At 43.2% G+C, this 21,665-nt stretch overlaps 1 protein-coding gene across 13 annotated transcripts; it reads left to right on the forward strand.

The window, feature by feature from the left end:
• The first annotated feature begins 2,994 nt into the window (after positions 1-2,994).
• LOC100070487 (zinc finger protein 227) lies at positions 2,995-20,976 on the forward strand. Of its 13 annotated transcripts, XM_070224589.1 has the most exons (8): positions 2,995-3,115; positions 3,598-3,747; positions 5,844-5,905; positions 6,798-7,414; positions 8,001-8,127; positions 9,145-9,267; positions 13,087-13,208; positions 13,344-15,915. In XM_070224589.1, the coding sequence occupies exons 4-7, from the start codon at positions 7,412-7,414 to the stop codon at positions 13,125-13,127; spliced, it is 294 nt and encodes a 97-aa protein (XP_070080690.1). In that variant the 5' UTR covers positions 2,995-3,115; positions 3,598-3,747; positions 5,844-5,905; positions 6,798-7,411; the 3' UTR covers positions 13,128-13,208; positions 13,344-15,915. The 13 variants fall into 13 exon arrangements, with proteins under 13 accessions (XP_070080690.1, XP_070080691.1, XP_070080689.1 ...); XM_070224590.1 differs by lacking the exon at positions 6,798-7,414 and having other exon boundaries at positions 5,567-5,905; positions 8,001-8,459; XM_070224588.1 differs by lacking the exon at positions 6,798-7,414 and having other exon boundaries at positions 5,567-5,905.
• The last annotated feature ends 689 nt before the right edge of the window (positions 20,977-21,665 follow it).

The raw sequence follows: 21,665 nt of genomic DNA on the forward strand, positions 1-21,665 counted from the left end.
TGCCCAGTTATCAAGAGATCAGGAAATACAGAAATATAAAGACAATCGAAATTACTCATAATCTCAGGATTTAGAGATAACCACTGTTAACATTTTTAATGCAATTATGCATCCGTGCAGTACGACACGTGGTATTTCTTCCTTAAATTCTTATTACAAAAAGGTCCAAACATACACAGAGAAAAGTGTAATGAACCTCCCTCCCCCCAAAAAAAATCAGTCATCTGCAACCCTTATCAACATTTTGCCCATCTTACTGCATCCATTCACCTTCTCACACAAAATACTTTTTTGGGGAACTGGGGCCACGGGAGGAGGAGCTGGAATATTTTAGACCCAAGCCAAATCCGAGTCACGGAGTCAGTAGAAATTAAAATCCATTGACATAAATTGATTATATATGGAGAGTAAAGGAAAGCAAATGTGGCAACTTCAGAATTTTCATTTCTGGCAACTAGGAGGATAGTAATTATGTAAGAAAGTTAAGGGACATGGAAACATTGAGGTTTGGAAAGGAATAATTATGAATCTGGTTTCTTTAAATGGAGTTTGTCTTGGCACCATCTTCTCCATCTTTGTTTCTGTTCAGTTTCTCCCATAGGCTGCAGGCTACTTTGTTTCAGGGGGTACGTCCCATTCTTTATGTGCGCTTAGCACCCAGAGCAAGGCAAAACCGGAAGAGAGTTCTTCAGTGTTTGTGCCTGGTGTGGCTGCCCAACATCCTGAAAAAGGGCCTGCAGCTCACTTAGATTATATTCAGAATTGCTGAAAGAGATTCAGGAAACAATAAAGTCTATAATATAGACTTTAGTGATCCTTTATCTCACTTTCAGTGGGATGCCGACTCTACCAGTTTTTTCACAACGTTCAAATGCAGATCTAGAATTATTGATAATGTTTTAATGATCTAAAGCAAACGTTTAAAAACTAACCACCCACAATTTGCATGTCCTGTGTTTCTTATCTGAGGATAACATTTGCTAACTTTTTATAGGGTGGTCATGAGTCAGCCAGAGTTCCCAGTCCTTTTACATGTATTTATTAATTTGTGCTCATAGCAATCCTGTTATCTCCATTTTACAAATGAGGAAAAAAAGAACAGAGTTCACACAAATAAGTGGCAGACTAGTTCTTTGACCTTGGCAGCCTGATTCCAAGTCTGTAATCTGGGTTATTACACTCTGCTTTTATTAGTCTGCAAGACAAAAACTCACCAGACGTCTTACTGGAGCGGGAAGTATTTAAGCTACGGATGAAGACTGTGACCCAGAAATGAATAGAGCAGCAGAATATGACAGAAGGAACAGCACATACAAAGACGCTTTCTGTAGGAGCACCAGTGACTCACGGGGGCTGGACGTGTAGAGTGGAAGGTGGATCTGAAGAGGGAAACAGCATGTGGAAGATTCCTGTTTGTGTGACTTGATAAAAGCATCTGGACCATCCCTTGAGGGCAGTGCACAGACATGCAGGTGAAATAACTGAACTTCATGTTAGGCTGCATCTCCCTGGCATCAGGAAGGAAAACAAATTGAAGTTAAATATTCCGTTCCTGTTGATTACACAAATGTGGTCAATGAAGGGGTTAGCACTCAGGCTCCGACTGTCAAATGCCAAATTTTGAAATTGGCTTTGGCACTTACTAATTTGGTAACATCGGCAAATTATTTAACATCTCTCTGCCTCTGGCTGCTAAACCGTAAAATAGAGGGAATAATAGTATTTACCTAAAAAAGTTGTGAAGATGAAGCGAGAGTCCCAGAGTCCAGAATAATCTCTGGTACACACTGAGCGCTCTGCAGAAATTATTAAAAGAAACCTGAACTAAATTGGAGTAGGGAAGGCCTCTAGGGGGCGCCCTCAAGCCACGGCACACATCAGCAATGGCGCAAAGAGGGAGGAGACCTACCCTTGCGTCTCCAACAGGATGTCAAACTACTTTACTAAGGCAGATTTCTCTCCCCACCCAGCAACAGCCCAGCCAATGAGAAGCCATCGCTGCCCTGAACCGTTACTTTCCTTCAGGGAACTTACATTTAGAACAGCCCCTTCCTAGTCCCCCTTTTTCTATGAAAATAACTCCCCTCCTTTGTTTTCTGGATTTGCCCAGGGTTTGCCTTAGCATGCACGTCGTGAATTGCAATTCTTTTAGCTATTCCCAAATAAACTTGTTTTGAGGGTAAAATTAACTGGCGAGTTTGCCTTTTAAGCTAACAGCTCCATAAGAGATAGCTGTGTATAACAGAAGGAATATATGTTCAGTAAATGAGAAATGCAAACATATATTGGAGTGGTTATATGGATCTTTTTAGGTATTCCTCTCTTTTTCCCATCCTCATTTCAGTGAAATAGCAACTCCATCATATATTTGAGCAAATAATAAGTCTTTATAGTGACCATTGCATAAACATCTAATTAACAATAATGTATTCATCTTTCAAATTCAGAAACTTCCTGAGGAACGATTACAATGAGGTTGATTACAAGAATCTATGCTGAAGCTTGTCTTTTTACGCTCAGTATGTCTGTCTTAGTAGTCAACTTCTGAATTATTTGTGCTATTAACAAAAGTGGAAATCTAGAATATGTTCTGCCTCCACTGTATTTTTTCTTTTTGGTCCTTCGTTCTTTTTATATAGAAAAAGTGCCTAAAACTGCAAAATAAAGGCTTTTTCCCCCTTTTTTTTCTAGTAGTAGCAGGTACAAGTCTATTAGTAAAAGTCTTGCAGTGTTCTTTTAAGCCTGACTCTTCAAATATTTGCTATTATGTTTTGTTTGTCAATGAGAAAAGCAAAACTCCCCTGGCGCCAGAGAACGGCTTCAAGGCGGCAAAACGGCAGGAAACCACGAAGACGGTTCTGGATGTTGCAGTTCGGGCGCTCCGAGAGTCTGGAGTTTGTTTGCTGTCGTTTAAGCACTAAGAGGATGCACATGGTTCGTCCTCCTCTTGGGGGTTCTGGGAAATGTATGCCCGAACTCTGTCCCAAGCGGAAACGAGGAGCCCAGGCGCTGGTTCCCGCGGGGCTTCTGGGAAGTGTAGTCCAGGAGCGCCTTGTCGTCTGAGGCACTTCCGGCCCGGGAAAGCGAGGCCGCCACCATCTTTTCGGTCCGGGAGGTGAGTCCGCCGCGCGCCCCCACGCCCCCCTCCGAGCCCTTTCGGGCCGAGCGTGGGCACTAGTCGCTGCCTAGCCGGCCGTCTCAGGATGGAGAAGCGGCGGCCGCCGGCGGAGGCTGGGAGGCGGAGGAGGGCGGAAGCGTGGATGCCCCCGGCTCTCCTCCCCCTCCTAGAAGCACCGCTGCTGCTTCGGTCGGTACCATCCATGGCGAGTTGTTGGTCACCTCTGCGCTCTGCTGTCCTCCCCTGTGAAGCAGCGAGGGAGAGCTGCTGGGTAGGGTGGCGGCTAGAATGACACGGGGCGATACGTGTCAACAGACATGATGATGGGTTGGCTCCTGCGATTGATCCCTTTTGGCTGGAAGCCCCGGTGGAGAGAGAGAGAGAGAGGGTCAGGACTCCAGGAGCAAGGCCAGGGCCCTTCTGTCCTCCTTCTGGGGGCCCCATAGCTCTTTCCGAACCCTTACCGATCTCTGTTTCAGGAAGGACCGAGTCACCCCGCGCTGGGGCCTGGGGATGTCCGCTGCAGCTTCTCCGGGGGACGGACAGCGTCGTGCTGTCCCTCCGCATCCTTTTCTTCGCCCCTGGATTCGGGAAGGAGGGCTTCTTGGCTTCTCACAGCATAGCCCCAGGTACAGACTACTGACAGTTCTTTCTTGTTCTGTCATCGCCGTCGTCAATTCATCAGATTCCCTTCACTCTGTAAATTACTCTTAGGAAAATGTTTCAAGTATTTGTTGAATAAACCTGAGGCTGTTGAATCTGCTTGTTAATATGTATGTGTGTAGTTCTTTTTCTTTTTTTCCTTAAAGATTAGCACCTGAGCTAACAACTGTTGCCAATCTTCTTTTTTTTTTTTTCCTGCTTTTTTCTCCCGAAATCTCTCCAGCACCTAGTTGTGTATTTTAGTTGTGGGTCCTTCTAGTTGTGGCTGCATGTGTGTATTTCTACCTCTGCCACGTACATATATATTTTTAAATATTTGTTTTAAATATATATTTATTTGTATATCTGCCATTTACATTTTCCTAAATGTAAATGGTAAATGTAAAATGGTAAATGTGAAAAGCTTTACATTTCTTCTCCTTTTTTTTGTCTTCACTTCGCTTTGTCCCTCTTTGATTTGCCCTCACCTGGTTGGGAAGTTATATGGGCTTCTGTTATTCTTTTAATTTCTAGAAATGATTATCTGTCTCAACAAATACTAAATATGGTCAGCATGTATTCTCATTCTCAAAAATATAGAGACTAAAAATATACTTGAAGTTTGAACTGTAGGCTAGGTTATAGGTCAGCTTTTTATTATAACCACCCTCCAAAATTGTCTCATCGTTCTTGGGCTCGTTTTGTTTTGTTTTAAGATTTTACCAACATATTTACAGATGTTTTCTTACCATTGCTTCTTTCAGGGTTCATTTAGTCATAGATTTTCATTTTTGTCTAGCTAAAATGTCTTCGTTTCTCTCTCACGTAAATAATCATTGAGTTGAGCATAGCATTCAAGGTGGACAATAATTTTCTTTCTTCATTTTGGGGAGATTATCCAGTTGTTTCAGATCTTCATTATGTTTTCCTGTTTCTGTCAGTCTACTAGGCATTTCTGTGAGGTAAACTATGTTTCCTTTCTGGGAGCCTTAAGGTTTTTATTGTTGTTTTTAGTTCATTTTGTTTATTTATATTTTTTGAGTCCTTTGCATTCCTGAGTGTCGCTGTGATTTATTTAGGAGTAGATTGATTTATACAATTCAGAATTTCTATATATGAACTCAACAGTAACCTCTTGAAATAAGACCTCTCTGCCGTTTCTTGCATTCTCTTCTCACACTCTGGTTAGGCAAATATTGGGGCCTCTCAGTCTGTCTTCCATGTTTCTTGATTTTTATTTTGTCTCTTTCTCTTTCCTATGTGTTTTTTACATCTCTGTGCGCATAGGATAAAAGACTTTAGCCAATAAGCCTTTTCTGACTTCATTAAGTAAATGGACCCAAAATGATATTTTTTAGAAAGCTAATACCAGTGTCAATAAAGTGTTATTAGCTGGGCAACAGATTATTCAATAGGAAGAAATTTTAAGTCTGAATGAGGGCTTTCAGAGATTAAAGGTGACTTTCAGAGGAGAGCAGGTACCTTTCAGGTCTTATGCATTGTTGTTTTTGTTATTAGAAAAGACATTTGCAAATACCATTTATGATGCAAAGTATTGCCTGCTTTTTTGCGGCTACAAGAAAAAGGGACTCCTTGTTCTTAGAACTTTCCATCTCCTCATTTAATCCTTACAACAGCCCTATGAGGTGGATGTGATTTATGATTCTTATCCTACCCTCATTGTGCAGCTGACCAAAGTGAGGCACAGAAAGGTTTTTTAACGTCCCCAAGGTTACACAGATGCTAAGTATCATTGCCGGGGTTTAAATCTAGGCCCTTAACTCCAGAGCCTATGTTTTTTTTTAGCCCCTGTTTTCCGGTACCTCTCATTTCCTGCCATCCCCGGGATCAGAAATCCTCACAGTAGGGATGCTGGATTTGGTTGTGCGGGTTGTTCACGGCCCAGTGGCCCTTGGCTGACAGACCTCTGAGTAGCTGGAATCTAGTCCGTGTTCTGCTTCCCAAGCTGGATGTGCCGACACCTGCCTAGAAGTAGGAGCCCCCTCTTGTAGTTTCTACGAAGATCCACGTGGGCTCCTGGCAGCCCTGGCCTGCATTTCATGGCTTCTCTGTCCTTCCGTAGTTATGCCTTCTCAGGACTCTGACCTTCCCCAGAAGGAGCAGGAGAAAATGACCAAGTTTCAGGTGAGTAAGGCATTCCTTTCTGTCTCCTGAGATGTGATTTTATTTCTCAAAGATTAGGCCCATCTTTTTTCTCCTCCTTGGAAAGGTTAATGGAAAACAGCAGATCCTGAGTGCTTGTTGTGAGCCGTGCTGTGTGTGCACATGTGTTTTGTGTGTTTTATCATCTTTATTTCACAAAACGATGTTTGAAAAAATAATAGAATTTTGAAATAGACAAAAATAATTTACACTGCTGCCCTGCTTACAGACTAGCTCTTCTCACTTTCCCATAATTCTTTTCCACGTGCATTCGTAACTACATATTTGCAATATTAGAATTGATGGGATATGTTATATACATTAGATAAGGGCTTAATATCTCTAATTCTTATTAGGACAAGTAAGATAAAGACAAACCAAATTGGAACATAAGTAAAAGAAATGAATAGGAGGGGCTGGCCCCGTGGCCGAATGGTTAAGTTCGCATGCTCCACTTCGGCGGCCCAGGGTTTCGCCAGTTTGGATCCTGGGCATGGACATGGCACCACTCGTCAGGCCATGCTGAGGCGGTGTCCCACATGCCACAACTAGAAGGACCTACAACTAAAAAATACATCTGTGTACTGGGGGCCTTTTGCGGGGGAGAAGATGACAAAAAAACGAAAAGACTGGCAATAGATGTTAGCTCAGGTGCCAGTCTTAAAAGAAAAACAGAAATGAATAGGAGTATCACAAAAGAGGAAAGTAAATTTATGAAGAAAATAATGGTCATTAATAACTAAATGTGTGCAAACGTTAATAAGACCTTTCTATTTATTTATCTCATTTAGATTGTCAAAGATTTTTTTTTAATTTTATTTTTCCTTTTTCTCCCCAGAGCCCCCCGGTACATAGTTGTATGTTTTTTTTTCAGTTGTGGGTCCTGCTAGTTGTGGCATGTGGGATGCCACCTCAGCATAGCTTGATGAGCAGTGCCATGTCCGCACCCAGGATTCGAACCAGTGAAACCCTGGGCTGCTGCAGCAGAGCGTACAAATTTAACCACTTGGCCGTGGGTCCGGCCCCTCAAAGATTTTTTTTAAAAAGGAATTAGGTCCTTTTTGGCCAGAGTCTGGCCATTCAGGAACACTTGTATTCTCTCATGTGAAATGTGACTTGAGAAAAGCTTGGGAGAGGTACATCTGCCATTACGCTTTCAACATTTTTAAAGTGCATATTCCACGACTTTGCAGTTGCTGCTTGTTGGCCAAGCTCTCTGTGAAAGTGTCTTTGCCGCATTGATTATAAGCAGAAACCTCTAACTAATTGTACATTATTTGGATTGATTCAAGATGAATCCTCAGTTCTGAGGAATACTAGACTGCGGTCACGAAATGGGATGGAGGAGATCATAACGATATTAATTGTTCAAGCCGATGGAGCATTGATGTGGCCAGCACCTTTCTCAGTGCTTTGCCTGTGTGCCCTCATCTAATCCTTTCGAACAGCTCGCGATTTAGACACAGCTATAGAGAAGAGGAGATCGAGATGGTGAGAGGTTAATGAGTTTGCCCAGGGTCCTTGAATGACCTTGAAATTGAACTCGGCCTGTGCCCTGGCCAGCTGTGAATGCCTTGGAAACTCAGAGGAAGAGCTATACACTGTCCTGCTGGGTGCTGCAGGCTGTGAGCTTTGTGCACACTAAAAACAGTGATGGAGTCCAAGCTTTGGGGGAGGCAGAGAGGAGACGGGGAGAGGGACAACTGCCTGGGACCCCTCTGAATCTGTAACAGGTTTTCTAGTGACCCTCTTTTTTTCTTTGAGGAGGATTGGCTCTGAGCTAACATCTGCTGCCAATCCTCCTCTTTTTGCTGAGGAAGACTGGCCCTGAGCTAACATCCGTGCCCATCTTCCTCTACTTTATGTGTGGGACGCCTACCACAGCATGGCTTGCCAAGCGGTGCCATGTCCACATCCAGGATCCAAACCGGCGAACCCCCGGCCACCGAAGTGGAACATGTGCACTTAACCACTGCGCCACCAGCCGGCCTCTTGGTGACCCTCTTTATCTTTCCCAGTGCCACCCTTCTTCCAGTGGGGGTCGTAAGATTGAGGTTGTGTGTGTTTGGCGTTGTAGGAGGCAGTGACGTTCAGGGATGTGGCCGTGACCTTCACGGAGGAGGAGCTGGGGCTGCTGGACCCCGCCCAGAGGCAGCTGTACCGGGACGTGATGCTGGAGAACTTCAGGAACCTGCTGTCTGTGGGTGAGGACAGGCACCCTCTGACATTAAACCTCAACCCCTTGAGAGTCCCTGTGTCCACAGTTGTTCAAAGCTTTGGACCTTTCGAAATGCTTCCCTGACCTTGAAGATGGAAGTTTTTCTAAGCCCTCGGACTACAGGCCTAGGTCTTTCTACTCAAGCAAAATTCTGCCCAGGAGTGATGTTTCCCCACTGGGGACATTTGGCAATGTCTGGGGACAGTTTTGATTGTCACAACTGGGGGAAGGGTGCTACTGGCATCTAGGGGCTAACGATGCTACTAAACCTACAGTGCATGGGACAGTCCTACAACAAAGAATTAGCCAGTCCAGAATGTGAGTAGTGCCTCAGTTGAGAAACCTTCTTGTCTTTGTTTGTTTGTTTGTTTTTGAGGAAGATTAGCCCTGAGCTAACATCTGCTGCCAGTCCTCTTTTTGCTGAGGAAGACTGGCCCTGCGCTAACATCCATGACCTTCTTCCTTTACTTTATATGTGGGATGCCTGCCACAGCATGGCTTGACAGGTGGTGTGTAGGTCCGCACCTGGAATCTGAACTGGTGAACTCGGGCTGCTGAAACGGAATGTGCACACTTAACTGCTGCACCACCAGACCGGCCCTGAGAAACCCTGTCTTAACTGAATTATAAATGGGCAGTTTAACTTGTATACTCTGTCTTTCAAATTGTGGTTGTGACCCATTGGTGGGCCATGGAATCAGCTTAGCACATTGTACTGGCATTAATTTTTTTTGATGAAATAGAACAAGGACAGAGTCTATCAGTTCCTTATCAAGACCTCACGTTGGAGCAAAAATGGTGACCATTTGCTGTGAGTGGGATGAGAGTGTGGGAAATCTAATTTTATCTCTATATAGACGTGAACTACGTCACGACCTAAGTTTATTACAGTTTGTGATCAAAAAAGTCCTTAAAATATCACTTTAGAGATTCTGGGCATTATAGAATTTCAAATATGTTCTAGCTGAGTTCCTCTTAAATATGTGTATCTGCCTTTCCGTAGGACACCTTCCCTTCAAACCAGGTCTGCTGTCCCAGTTGGAGGCAGAAGAAAACCTTTGCATGGTGGAACGAGAAACGTGGAGAAATGGGTGTTCCAGTGAGAAGCACGTGGCCACTCTTGCAGGTACTAGCCAAGCTGCTGCTGCCCACGCCCACGGTTCCCGCTCCTGTCCAAGCGCAGTCCTCTCCGGCCTGGCTGTGACGGCAGCCTCTGCTCTGGTCACCGGGCTTCCTCCCTTATGCTCCTGTGATCTCTTCTCCACGTGGTAGCCAGAGCGATTCTTTAGAAATCAAATAAGATCTCGCCATTCCTCCACTCAGAACCTTCCAAAGGCTTCCCACCTGAGTCCTCTCGGGGGACTGCAGGAGCCCACCTGCCCTGGCCTCCTCGCCCTCTTCCTCGTTGATCGGTCCTTGTAGCCGTGCTTGCATCGTCCCTGCCGTCCTGGCCCCCTTGGAGTGTTCTCTCCTGTTCCATGGCCTTTGACTAGCTCTCTTCTGCCTTGGTCTGGAGGCCCACAGCCACTCCCTTCCTCACTCACATCTTTGCTCAAATGTCATCTCAAGGTGGGCCTCGGTGTCTGCCCTATTTAAAATACCACGCTCTCTCCATTCTCCATCCCCTTCCCCCGCCTCATTTTGAGTCTCATCTCTGATCACCTGACCTAGTAACATATTTTTATTTACTTGTTCATCATCTGTCTCCCCACGAAAGGAGGAATTTGGGCAGTGTTATTGCTGTGTCTACTCAGAGCCTCTGATGGGCCTTCTGTTCAGCAGGTGCTCAGTACCTACGTGTGGAATGAATAAATTATTTAAATAACAGCTATTCCATTAAGTGGAAGTGAGGAGGCTCTCCTCGCGGTCTCTCCTAACCTCTGGTCGCAGCCTTTCCCATCCAGGAAGAGTCCCTGCTCAGTCCCCAGCCGGCCGTCTCCCTCTCTGCCTGGCCTCTCGCTGCCCTCCTTTCTCCTGCCCCCTCTCCCTTCCTCACTCTTGACCTCCTTTCCTTTCTCTCCCATCTTTCCATTTCCTTTAATTTGCATATTCCTCAGTACTATCTATTTAAAAATTAGATATTCCTGGGGAAGGTAATTTATATACTCTTCTTTTGCCTAAAAATCAAATTCAAGACACTTACCCGCAAGCATGATAAATTAGGCCCTGAATTCTGTGAGTAAGTGATGGATGTCGCCCTTTGTCTTTGTCTGTCTCCCTTCTTATGTCTACATGTTGCTTCTCCTTCGAGGCGTTCAGGAAGGTTGCATCCTGGCCTCACTTTCCTGGGTCTCATATGCAAACTTAACCTCAGGAATTAGGATCCTAAGTATTGTCACTTTTCAGTTTTGCCTAATAGCCCAAGTCTCTCTCTTAATCAATCTTGGAGCATTTTCTGCCACCGTTTCTCAAAGGTTTTTTTGACCTCTTGACCAACATGCTTCAGGAGTTTGCAACCATGCTCCACATACAAATACTATCCTAAAATGCCCTTCATGGGTCATGGGAGCTGAGATTAAAGTGCTTGTTTTTGTAAGGATTCTTAAACACAAAAAGCTACAGATATTGGAGACAAGTGGACCTCGAGTCTCTGTTACTCCCAGAGGTGGCTCATTGGCTCAGAGCACATGAGTGCAATTGATGGATTCTTGGGGAACATGATCTTCCAGCGAATGCGTAACATGATTCTGATTTCTGAGACATCTTTGAATATGTAAAGTTCATACTTACTAACTTGAGATAAAAGCTATTCACAATTATCAGAACAAATTATATACCACCATATATCACAAGTATCAGGACAAAAGTCGTCAATACCAATATGCCAGATGTTACAATGATCAGTTCTCATGTCACAATTTCAAGTTTGCCACTTAAGAGTGAAAGTGCCTCATCCATACACCAACCTAACACTTGACTGCCTTCCCCTCTCTCTGATACCGAAACAATCGTATGACCTATATCTGGTACTTGTTTAGTGGTTTCAAACTGGACATTTCCAGAGATCAAAAGGCACTGTCCTACTGTGGAGATGAGGAGAGTCCTGATTAGGAAAGGAAATTACAGAATTTTTAAATAAGTTTTCCCATGTCATTTGCATCCTAATGGTCTTAACTAGCTAATGTCACAGGCCATGTGAGGGGCCTTTTACATATTCTGGTGTGTCCTGGTACCACATGCCTGAAGTTAGCCCCAATATCACAGGTTAAGGGCACGGCCCTCCACAAGACCGCCCACCAAGACCAGATGCCAGCTGGGCTCCCAGTGCCACTCCCGCTTCTGACCAACTGGCCACACCTTCGGGGGTTCACATGATAACTCACTAGAACGACTCAACTCAGGAAGGTGCTATGCTTAAAATTACAATTTTCTTATAGCAAAAAGATACAAATTGGAACCAGTGAAGAGGAGAGATGCATAGGGTGAGGTCTGGAGACTTCCCCCCACCTCCTTCTTCTAAGGGCCTTTATGATTACTTTGGGCCCATCCAGATAACTCAGGATAACCTCCTCATCACAGGATCCTTAATTTACTCAAATCTAAAGTCCCTTTTGCCATATACACTAACCTATTGACAGGTTCCATGGGTCAGGGCATGGATGTCTTTGGGGGCCATTCAGTTAGCCCAGAAATGTGTATGTACCTGTTGACAGTTTTTCAACTTGTATTATTAGAATGTAACTCTCTGTTTAAGCAAACTAATTATTAAGGACTTGGTGCCCCCTTAAACATTTAAAGCCAGTGGCTTCCATACATTGTTAATCACAGACCCTCAATAAGAAATATTTCGGGTCTGGCCCTGTGGCCGAGGGGTTAAGTTCACACGCTCCGCTTCAGTAGCCTGGGGTTTCACTCGTTCAGATCCTGGGCACAGACCTAGCACCACTCATCAGGCCATGCTGAGGCGGCGTCCCACATAGCACAACCAGAAGGACCTACAACTAGAATATACAACTATGTCCTGGAGGGGCTTTGGGGAGAAGAAGAAGAAAAAAAAATGATTGGCAACAAATGTTAGTTCAGGGCCAATCTTTTTTTAAAAAAAATTTCACATCTTGACCCAGCATAAATATAACACATGCATTTTTATGTCTGTATCTACAGCTGAAACAAGCATTTCATTGGGTGGTACCCTTACTGCTCGTGACATTTCTCATGTTTTTGTCCTATTTCTCCTTTTTTGAAATGTTTGTCACAGTTTACGGAATTGGTTTCACATTTCACTAACACATCCCAACAATGTGAAAGATTCTGTCACAGTGGGCACAAAGCAGTGAAGAGAACAAAGCGCATATTTTCCTCATGACGGTTCTATTCTGGTGGGTCTAGAAAGACGAGAAAAAATTAGGAAGAATACTATAATACAGTAAATCAAATAATAAGTGCTGTGGGGAAAGATAAAGCAGGGTGAGGCAGATGGGAAGAATCAAATGTGGGGGCGGGGGGTATTTCTTATTGGGTGGTGGGGAAGGCTGCACCTGATCAAGTGCCATTTGAGCAGAGACCCAGAGGGAAAGAGGGAGAATGCAGGCTTCACTTTGTGCGCAAAAGCTTTCCATGCCACGTGCAGCTCTCTCTCTTCCTCTTCAGCGTCATCCTCGAGAGTCTGCGCTGTGCTCTTTCTTTTCCTCTCCCACGTTCTTTCTCAGTTGTGCAAGAGTAGTCTTCCCTTTTCCACCTCTTTTTACAGAGACCTAAATCACTACCAGGTTTAAAACAATGAATGTGATTGATCCAACCGCTTCCCAGATTTCCTCTTGGAAGATAATTTCTGCCAGGACCTAAAATACTATTTTATGCCCACAGTCTGAGCTTTTGTGGCTTTATAGGGTCGAATCCCGCTTGTCATTAGCCCACTGAGGAAGAGGTGAGTAGGCTTTTCATGGACGTCACTGTAGGTCGGCATGTGGATTGACTTTGTTGCTCTGCGGCCCTCTGGTTTCAGACTTACATCCTCATAGTAAACCGTTAGACTTGTGGTTCTAAGTGGGTCACACTTACACTAAGTGGATAAGAGCCTGTGGACCGTATCCTTTGCTTCCACTTGCTAGAAGATGTAAGAAAAAGGTAAGTGATGTTGTCCCAACATGACCATTCCCCTGGTTTATTAAGCCCTTCCTCTACGGCCTAAGTGTGAAATCCTGATATTTTTGAATAAAGCATTTACTTGTCCTCGTCTCTGAATATTGCTTTTCCTGATAGGCAGCAAGAATCAAAATGAGATGGAGACTCTTCAGAAAGTTGCCTTAAAATACTTTTCACGTGAAGAGCTATCCTGCTGGCAAATCTGGAAACAGGTTGCAAGTGACTTAACCCATTGTCTTCAGAGGAAGAGTTCTCAGTTACTCCAAGGCGATTGTATTCAGGTTTCTGAAAATGGGAAGGATAGAACGAATCACAAAGGAGCTAGCTCCAGTGGCATTGAAAACCAAGAGTTTGCCATTTTGAGAACCCTGGATTCTTGCAGGAATACACATCTGAGTGAGTCGCGGAATCAGAGAAGAGGCAAGCAAATTAACATGAAAAATAACCCGCATGTATGTGAAGCCTTTGTGAAGAAATCACGACTTGGTGATTGTGTTAAAACTGACGCGGAACAGAAACCCTACAGATGTAATGAATGTGGCACAAGCATTCGTGATGGCTTCAACCAGCATTTACTCTTAGGAGAGAAACTCCATCCATGTCGTGAGGGTGGGAAAGGCTTCAGTTATGGCCCAGTGCTTCCAGTTCATCAGCACGTCCACCCAGGAGAGAGATGCTCCAGCCAGAGCGCACATCTGCAGCCGCATCAGAGAACTCACCCAGAAGTGAAGCTCCATCGATGTCACGATGCTGACGATTGCTTCAGCAAGAGCTCTTTTCATTCCCATCAGTCTCATCCCGCGGGAGAGAAGGCCTATCAATGTGACAGTTGTGGCAAGCGCTTCAGTAGCAGCACAGGTCTCATCATTCATTACAGAACTCACACAGGAGAGAAGCCTTACAGATGTGAGGAGTGTGGGAAATGCTTCAGTCAGAGTTCCAATTTTCAGTGCCATCAGAGAGTCCACACTGAAGAAAAGCCATACAAATGTGAGGAGTGTGGGAAGGGCTTCGGCTGGAGTGTTAATCTTCGTGTTCATCAGCGGGTCCACAGGGGAGAGAAACCCTATAAATGTGAAGAGTGTGGGAAGGGCTTCACTCAGGCGGCCCACTATCACATCCATCAGAGGGTCCACACGGGGGAAAAACCGTACAAATGCGACGTCTGCGGGAAGGGCTTCAGTCACAATTCACCCTTAATATGCCATCGGAGAGTCCACACTGGAGAGAAACCATACAAATGTGAGGCGTGTGGGAAAGGCTTTACCCGTAACACGGATCTTCATATCCATTTCAGGGTTCACACGGGAGAGAAGCCGTACAAATGTAAGGAGTGTGGGAAGGGCTTCAGCCAGGCTTCCAATCTTCAAGTCCATCAGAATGTCCACACTGGGGAGAAGAGATTCAAGTGTGAAACGTGTGGGAAGGGCTTTAGTCAGTCATCCAAGCTGCAAACCCATCAGAGAGTCCACACTGGAGAGAAACCCTACAGCTGCGACGTGTGTGGGAAGGACTTCAGCTATAGTTCAAATCTTAAACTGCACCAAGTCATTCACACTGGAGAAAAGCCATATAAATGTGAGGAGTGTGGGAAGGGCTTCAGCTGGAGATCAAATCTTCACGCTCATCAGAGAGTCCACTCAGGAGAGAAGCCCTATAAATGCGAGGAGTGTGATAAGAGCTTCAGTCAGGCCATAGATTTTCGGGTCCATCAGCGAGTCCACACTGGAGAGAAACCGTACAAATGTGGGGTGTGTGGGAAAGGCTTCAGTCAATCCTCTGGTCTTCAGTCCCATCAGAGAGTCCACACTGGGGAGAAGCCGTACAAATGTGACGTCTGTGGAAAAGGCTTCCGATACAGTTCCCAGTTTATATACCATCAGAGAGGCCACACAGGAGAAAAACCTTACAAATGTGAGGAGTGTGGGAAGGGTTTCGGGAGGAGCTTGAATCTCCGCCATCATCAGAGGGTCCACACGGGAGAGAAACCCCATAAATGCGAGGAGTGTGGGAAGGCCTTCAGTCTCCCCTCCAATCTGAGAGTCCATCTGAGCGTCCACTCTAGGGAGAAGCTGTTTAAATGTGAGGAGTGTGGGAAGGGCTTCAGTCAGAGTTCGCGTCTTCAAGCCCACCAGAGAGTCCACACAGGAGAAAAACCCTACAAATGTGACGTGTGTGGGAAAGACTTCAGTCACCGTTCACGTCTTACGTACCATCAGAAAGTTCACATGGGCAAGAATTTTTAAAAATGAGAAATGTGTCAATGGCTTCAGGCAGGATGCACATCTTTGAGTTTTTGGACAGTCTGTGCTGGTGATAAACTCTCTGAAGTACTGAGAGTGGAAAGGGATGTCTTCAGATGGAATCTTTCTGGCGAATCCTTAAAATGATGACATAGAACCATAGGAACGGGAATTGAACTCATATTCAGGGGAGAAATAGGTTGTAACCCTCTTGGTAAGATCCAGTTGACATAAATGGTCTTTCAAAGAGAATGGATGCCTAAAGATAATGTGTGAGAAGGATATTTGCCATATACTAGCTAGTTTTGGGGGGGGGGATTAGGGAGAGTTTGGGGTTATTTTCCCTTTTCTTTAATTTCCATTTTATACTTGTTTACAGTGACCATTATTTTTACTATAGCTGTAAAGCTACGAAAAATGAAATGAATAAAATTACAGACTGAAAATTTCCTGTAGCCAAGAACTCATAATATGTTGCTTTATTTCATATGGTCTATTGAGTTAAAATTAAGGAATAGATCCCCAGACGTGAATCTTTGATCTCGAGACGTAAATTTGTAGCTGCTGCAGATGTATATAAAAGAATGTTCGTTGAATCGTTGTTTATAATAGCAAACATAGAAATCCATTGGATTGCCAAAATATCTTATGATTTCTTGATCCAGTGGAACTATGGAAACATCAAATGGGAGAAGGTCAATTTGTAGTTATGGATGTTGGAAGATGTCCAAGATAGCATAATCTGGAAGAAAACAAAGCGTGAGATTTTTGTGTGATCTAATTTTTAAAAAAAGGTATAGATAACTAGGTGGGTGTTTACTCCTAGTTATCTCTAAATGATGGGATTTTTCCTTCATGTATATTTTTATGTTTCTTTAAACTTCTGCTTGAAATAATTTAAAACTTTCAAAAGAATTGTAAAACTCATGTAAAATCTCGCATATATTCTTTACACGGATTCACCATTTAACATGTTTGAGTCATTCTCTCCGTGTACGTGAATGTGTGAACACACACACACTGATACTTGTGTGTGCACATACGTTTTTTTTATTTTTATTTTTATTTTTTTAAAGATTTTATTTTTTCCTTTTTCTCCCCAAAGCCCCCCGGTACACAGCTGTGCATTCTTCGTTGTGGGTTCTTCCAGCTGCCTCAGTGTGGTCCGATGAGCAGTGCCATGTCCGCCCCCAGGATTCGAACTAACGAAACACTGGGCCGCCTGAAGTGGAGCGAGCGAACTTAACCACTCGGCCACGGGGCCAGCCCTGCACATACGTTTTTTTAACGCTGAGTGTATTACAGACTTCTTACTTCCTGCATTGAAATACTTAAGTGTGTATGTCCCAAGAACAAGGATATTTATTTACGCAGCTACAGTACGTGTAGATCATTCAGGAAAACTTAATATTGATATGTAACGTTATCTAACCTTCAGACCTTACTCAAGTTTTATCAGTTCTCATGATATATTTATCACATTTTTTCTGGTCTAGAATCCAGTCAAGGATTATTCATTGCATTTAGAATCCTTTAATCTGGATCACTCCCTCATTCTTTGTTTTTAGTGACCTTGATATTTTTGGGTGTCTCTTTAATTTGGATTTGTCTGAGGTTTTCTCACTATTAGATTTAAATTCTGCTTTTTTTGGCACAAGGATTCCATAAGTGATGTGCCCTTGGCGCCTCGCATAAGGAAGCACGATATGTTTGTCTCGTTACAGGTGAGGTTAACTTGGTAAAAGTAGACGTGAGCTGGGTTGTTTGCACTGTGAAGTTACCATTTTTACCTTTGTAATTAATAATTTGTGGGGAGGTATTTTCTGGCTCTGTAAATAGCTTGTTTCTCAACAAACTTCTCTGCTAGTTTTAGCATCCATTGCTAAGTGTCGCCTAAACTGATTATTACTGATGTTTGCAAAGGGTGATTTTCTACCTTCGTCTTTCCCTCCTCATTTGTTAGCAAACATCTCTCCTGTTTGCCCATTGTTTACTTTCCATAAATTTGGTACGGTATGAAGTTCTATATTTGTCTTGGGCTCCACTGCCCCCAGCTGTGGAATTTGCTGCTTCTGCAGGAGCCCTGGTGCCTCGTAGTGGGGAGTGGTGTTTTGAAATCAAGATTTGGGTGATGGATGTGCTCTTTTTCACTACTGAGGGGTGGAGATGAGAGGTGGGTAGATGGGGAGGGAGGTACATAGGGAGAAAGAATGAATCCTGAGTTCATGCTTCTACCATCAATTCTTAATTCAATTCCATAGTGTTTTTCCTAGCCTTCTCCCATTCTAACTTACCTCTTTGTTCTCCAAGAATCAGAAATTTGGCTCCCAGTATCATCCGCATACTTACTGGAGAATGTGGACAAGCACCCTGCTAGAGCTTGGGGGTTCTGTTGTTCATGGAAGGAGAGAATATTGGACAACTAATAATGCCTGAGATGGATTTTGAATGGCATGGTCTCCACAACATCATGACTTCCCCTTCTCAGGGCGTTGACTCTAAACCAAATAAAATAGCCTAGTAGGACCATGAAGAAAACTACCTGATAGAAGAATAAATCCAAAGATGGGCATATCCGGGTGAGAACAGTGCAGTTTGGGGTTCCTTGCGGATACTCGGACCACCGATGTGAAGGAGTGGCTCCTGTGAAGTGTGGGTTGGGCAGCAGGGCTGGCCTGTGGGTGCCACTGATGCCCTCGAGAAGCCCTGCGTTACTTCATCTACCATTGATCCCCTCAGCCCCCGTATACTTGGAGGGAGTTTGACAAAGTCCTCAGACCCTCAAGGACCATGTCTCCATTGCTTCTGGAGAGAACGAAAGCATTTTATGAGAAACTCAAAAGAGACCAAGCTACAATATTGGTTACAGAGCAGTGTGGTGTAATGATTAAAAAGCAGACTTTGGAATTCGACATTCTTGTTGAGTTCAGCCATTTGGTAGTTGGGTAACTGCAGACAAAATGCTTAACCTCTGTGTTCCTCGGTTTGCTTGTGTGTTCAATGTGGATGACAGTGATCTCTCTTAGTTCTGTTGTGAGACTTAAAACGATATGCCTGGCGTACAGTCAGAGCCGGACAGTGTTAGCTCTTGTTTTCAACATAGATGTCATTGTTACTATATGTTTATATTATAAAATTCTAAGCCAGAGATCGGTGAACTATAGCCTGCTGGCCAAATCCAGCCTGTATCCTGTTTTTGTATGGCCTAAGAGCTAAAATTCCTTTTTTTTTTTTTTTGAGGAAGATTAGCCCTGAGCTAACATCTGCCAGCAAACCTACTTTTTTTTTTCCTGAGGAAGATTGGCCGTGAGCTAACATCTGTGCCCATCTTCCTCTACTTTATATGTGGGATGCCTGCCACAGCATGGCTTGATAAGTGGTGCTAAGTCCATGCCCAGGATCCGAACTGACAAACCCTGGGCCACTGAAGCGGAGCATGTGAACTTAACTGCTACACCACTGGGCTGGACCCTAAAATTTCACATTTTTAAAGAATTGTCAGAAAACATGGACTATGCTACAGAGACTGTATGTGGACTGCAAACCCTAAAACATTTTCTGTCTGGCCCTTTATAGGAAGTTTGCCATCCCCTGGTGTAAGCAAGCTTCGGTTTCTCAAAAGCCCTTGCTCCTGAGATATGCACATAATACATGATAATACAGATATGTATTATCTCAGTTTAGCACTTCTCAAACCGCAGGACCTAAACTTTTAGCTCTTTAAATCTTCAGATTTTTTTAAATGCTCAAATCAACATCAAAAAACACCACCACACTTTTCATGCAAATTCTAACCATAGAGGAAGCAATATGCCAGTACGCTGTTATTAACGTCTAGTTAATCTGCAGTCCTAGGAAATTCTCCATTTTTGCAAGTAAGAAAATTTTGGCTTTAAGAAGTTAAGTACCTTCAGCAAGACAGTAGGTAATAAGTAGGCCAACCAGAGTTTGGACTCAGGCCTGACTGGCTTCAGAGCTCCTCCTCACTGCCATCTGCATGAATTAAATCGCAAGGCCAGATCCCCTCCAATTGCATCTGTAGCACATTCACCCTGTCCCACGTGAATGAAGCAAAAATATAAGGATGGAAAATCCAGAGAGAAATAGCAAATTGACCTGGGAGACCTTTTCTTCCATTTCTACTTGGGCTTTTCTTGTAGTAAATCAATAATCTAAGGGATACGTTTTGTATTTTGTATTTCCTTCATTACATTTCGGACCTTTTAGTTCCATGAATTTTCCCACCTTTGGTTTGATGACCAAAAAGCCAATTCTGAAAATGGACTCAAACTTTGAAAAAGAACAGCCATGTTTAAAGCTTTGACTTAGCATTGTGACCTAACTGAATATACGTCTTCCAAATGGAAGTTTGCAACTTTGGCACTCCTTTTTAGGAGGATGTGTCTAAAATTCTTGACTTGGTAGTTCCCCCAACAAAATCAGATTTCTTTAAAATAAGCAGCTTTCAAGGTAGCTCAAAAGGTAGCTTTCAGATAACTTTCCACTTGAAAGTTCTAAATTGCTAAGCCTTGTAGCAATTCAAACCACATCCCTCCTCTTTGGCTTATTATTATTGTATAATTCACATATCATGAGCTGCCCATATTGAAAGTGTTCAATTTTTAAAGTTTTAATATATAAATGCGTCCTTGAAGCCATCACCACAATCAAGATAACGAACATATGCATCATTCCCCAAAGTCATCTCATACCCCCTTTTAGAACCCCTCCGTCCTGCTCTGCACCCATCCCTGAGCAACCACTGATCACCTTTCTGTCACCATAGTTGCATTTCCTAGAATTCTAGCAAATGAAACCGTACAATATAGTATACTCTTCCCCACCCTTGACTTCTCACAGAAAGAGATCCTTTATTGCTGAGTAATATTTCAATTGCATGGATACACCCCAAGTTTTTAAAAATCCATTCACTTGTTGACGGGTATTTGGATTGTTTCCAAGCTTTTGGCTATCACAGATTAACCTGCTGTGAACATTTATTTGTGTACAAGTCTTTGTGTGGAGAAATATATTCTTTCCTCTTGGCTATATAGCTAGAATGGAATAGCTGGATCCTATATTAGATATATGTTTAACCTTTTAAGAAACTGTCACACTGTTTTCCAAAGTGGTTGTACTATTTACATTCCCACCAGCACTGTGAGTTTCCTCCACATCTTCATCCACATTTGTAATGGTCAGTCTTCTTAATTTTATCCATTTTAGCAGGTATGTAGTGGTGTCTCAGTGTGATTTTAACTTGCATTTTCCTAAACATATGATGCTTTTCTTGTGCTTATCTGCCATTAGCATATATTTGGTGAAGTCTGTTCAAATATTTTGCCAATTTTTTTGGGGGGGTTGCTTGTTTTCTTATTACTGAGTTTTGCATTTCCTTTGTATATTCTTGATGCAAATTCTTTATCAGGTATGTGATTTGCAAAGATTTTCACCAAGTTTGTGCTTAAGCAGTAGTTTTAAATATTTATAAAGTGCAATTTATCAAATTGTTCTTTTATTTATCATGCTTTTGGTGTCATAGCAAAGAAATCTTTGCCTAATCCAAGGTCACAAAGATTATCTTCTATGTTTTCTTCCAGAAGTTTTATAAGTAGGTTTTATATTTGTCAATCCATTTTGATCATTTTTAATCATGCATTGTGATACTTGTATATGGTACAAGACATGTTTAGGTTCATTTAAAAATGTGGATGCCCAGTTATTCTAACACCATTTGTTCAAGAGAGTAACCTTGCTCCGTTGAATTAGCTTTACTCCTTTGTCGGAAAGCCATTGACCATATATGATTGGGTCTGTTTCTGGACTCTCTGTTCTGTAAGCAGTTTTTTAAAGAGTTTAGAAAAGTCACTGTATTTGTTTCCTAGGGCTTCCATAACAACATACCACAAACTTGAGCAGCTTAAAACAACAGAATTTATTTTCTCTGGAGGCTAGATGTCCAAAGTCAAGGTGTCAGCAGGGCAAGGCTCTCCTTCCTTGCCTCTTCCTACTTTCTGGTGGTGGCTATTGATCCTTGTTCCTTGGCTTTGAGCTGTGTCTCTGTAGCCACACGGCATTCTCCCTGTGTATTTTATCTTCATGTGACATTTTCCTGTTCTTCTAAGGACATCAGCCATATTGGATTAGAGTTCTCCCTAATGGCCTCGTCTTAACTTGATGACATCTACAAAGACCC

This window comes from Equus caballus, chromosome 10 (genome assembly GCF_041296265.1).
Source record: "Equus caballus isolate H_3958 breed thoroughbred chromosome 10, TB-T2T, whole genome shotgun sequence".
Classification (NCBI taxonomy): Eukaryota; Metazoa; Chordata; class Mammalia; order Perissodactyla; family Equidae; genus Equus; species Equus caballus.

What these genes read in the sequence shown, in the direction of transcription:
- LOC100070487 (XM_070224582.1), top strand. Translation starts at nt 5,846, where the DNA reads ATGCCTTCTCAGGACTCTGACCTTCCCCAGAAGGAGCAGGAGAAAATG. An exon ending in AGAAAATGACCAAGTTTCAG is followed by an intron (nt 5,906 to 8,000) that starts GTGAGTAAGGCA and finishes TTGGCGTTGTAG; the next exon opens with GAGGCAGTGACGTTCAGGGA. An exon ending in CAGGAACCTGCTGTCTGTGG is followed by an intron (nt 8,128 to 9,144) that starts GTGAGGACAGGC and finishes GCCTTTCCGTAG; the next exon opens with GACACCTTCCCTTCAAACCA.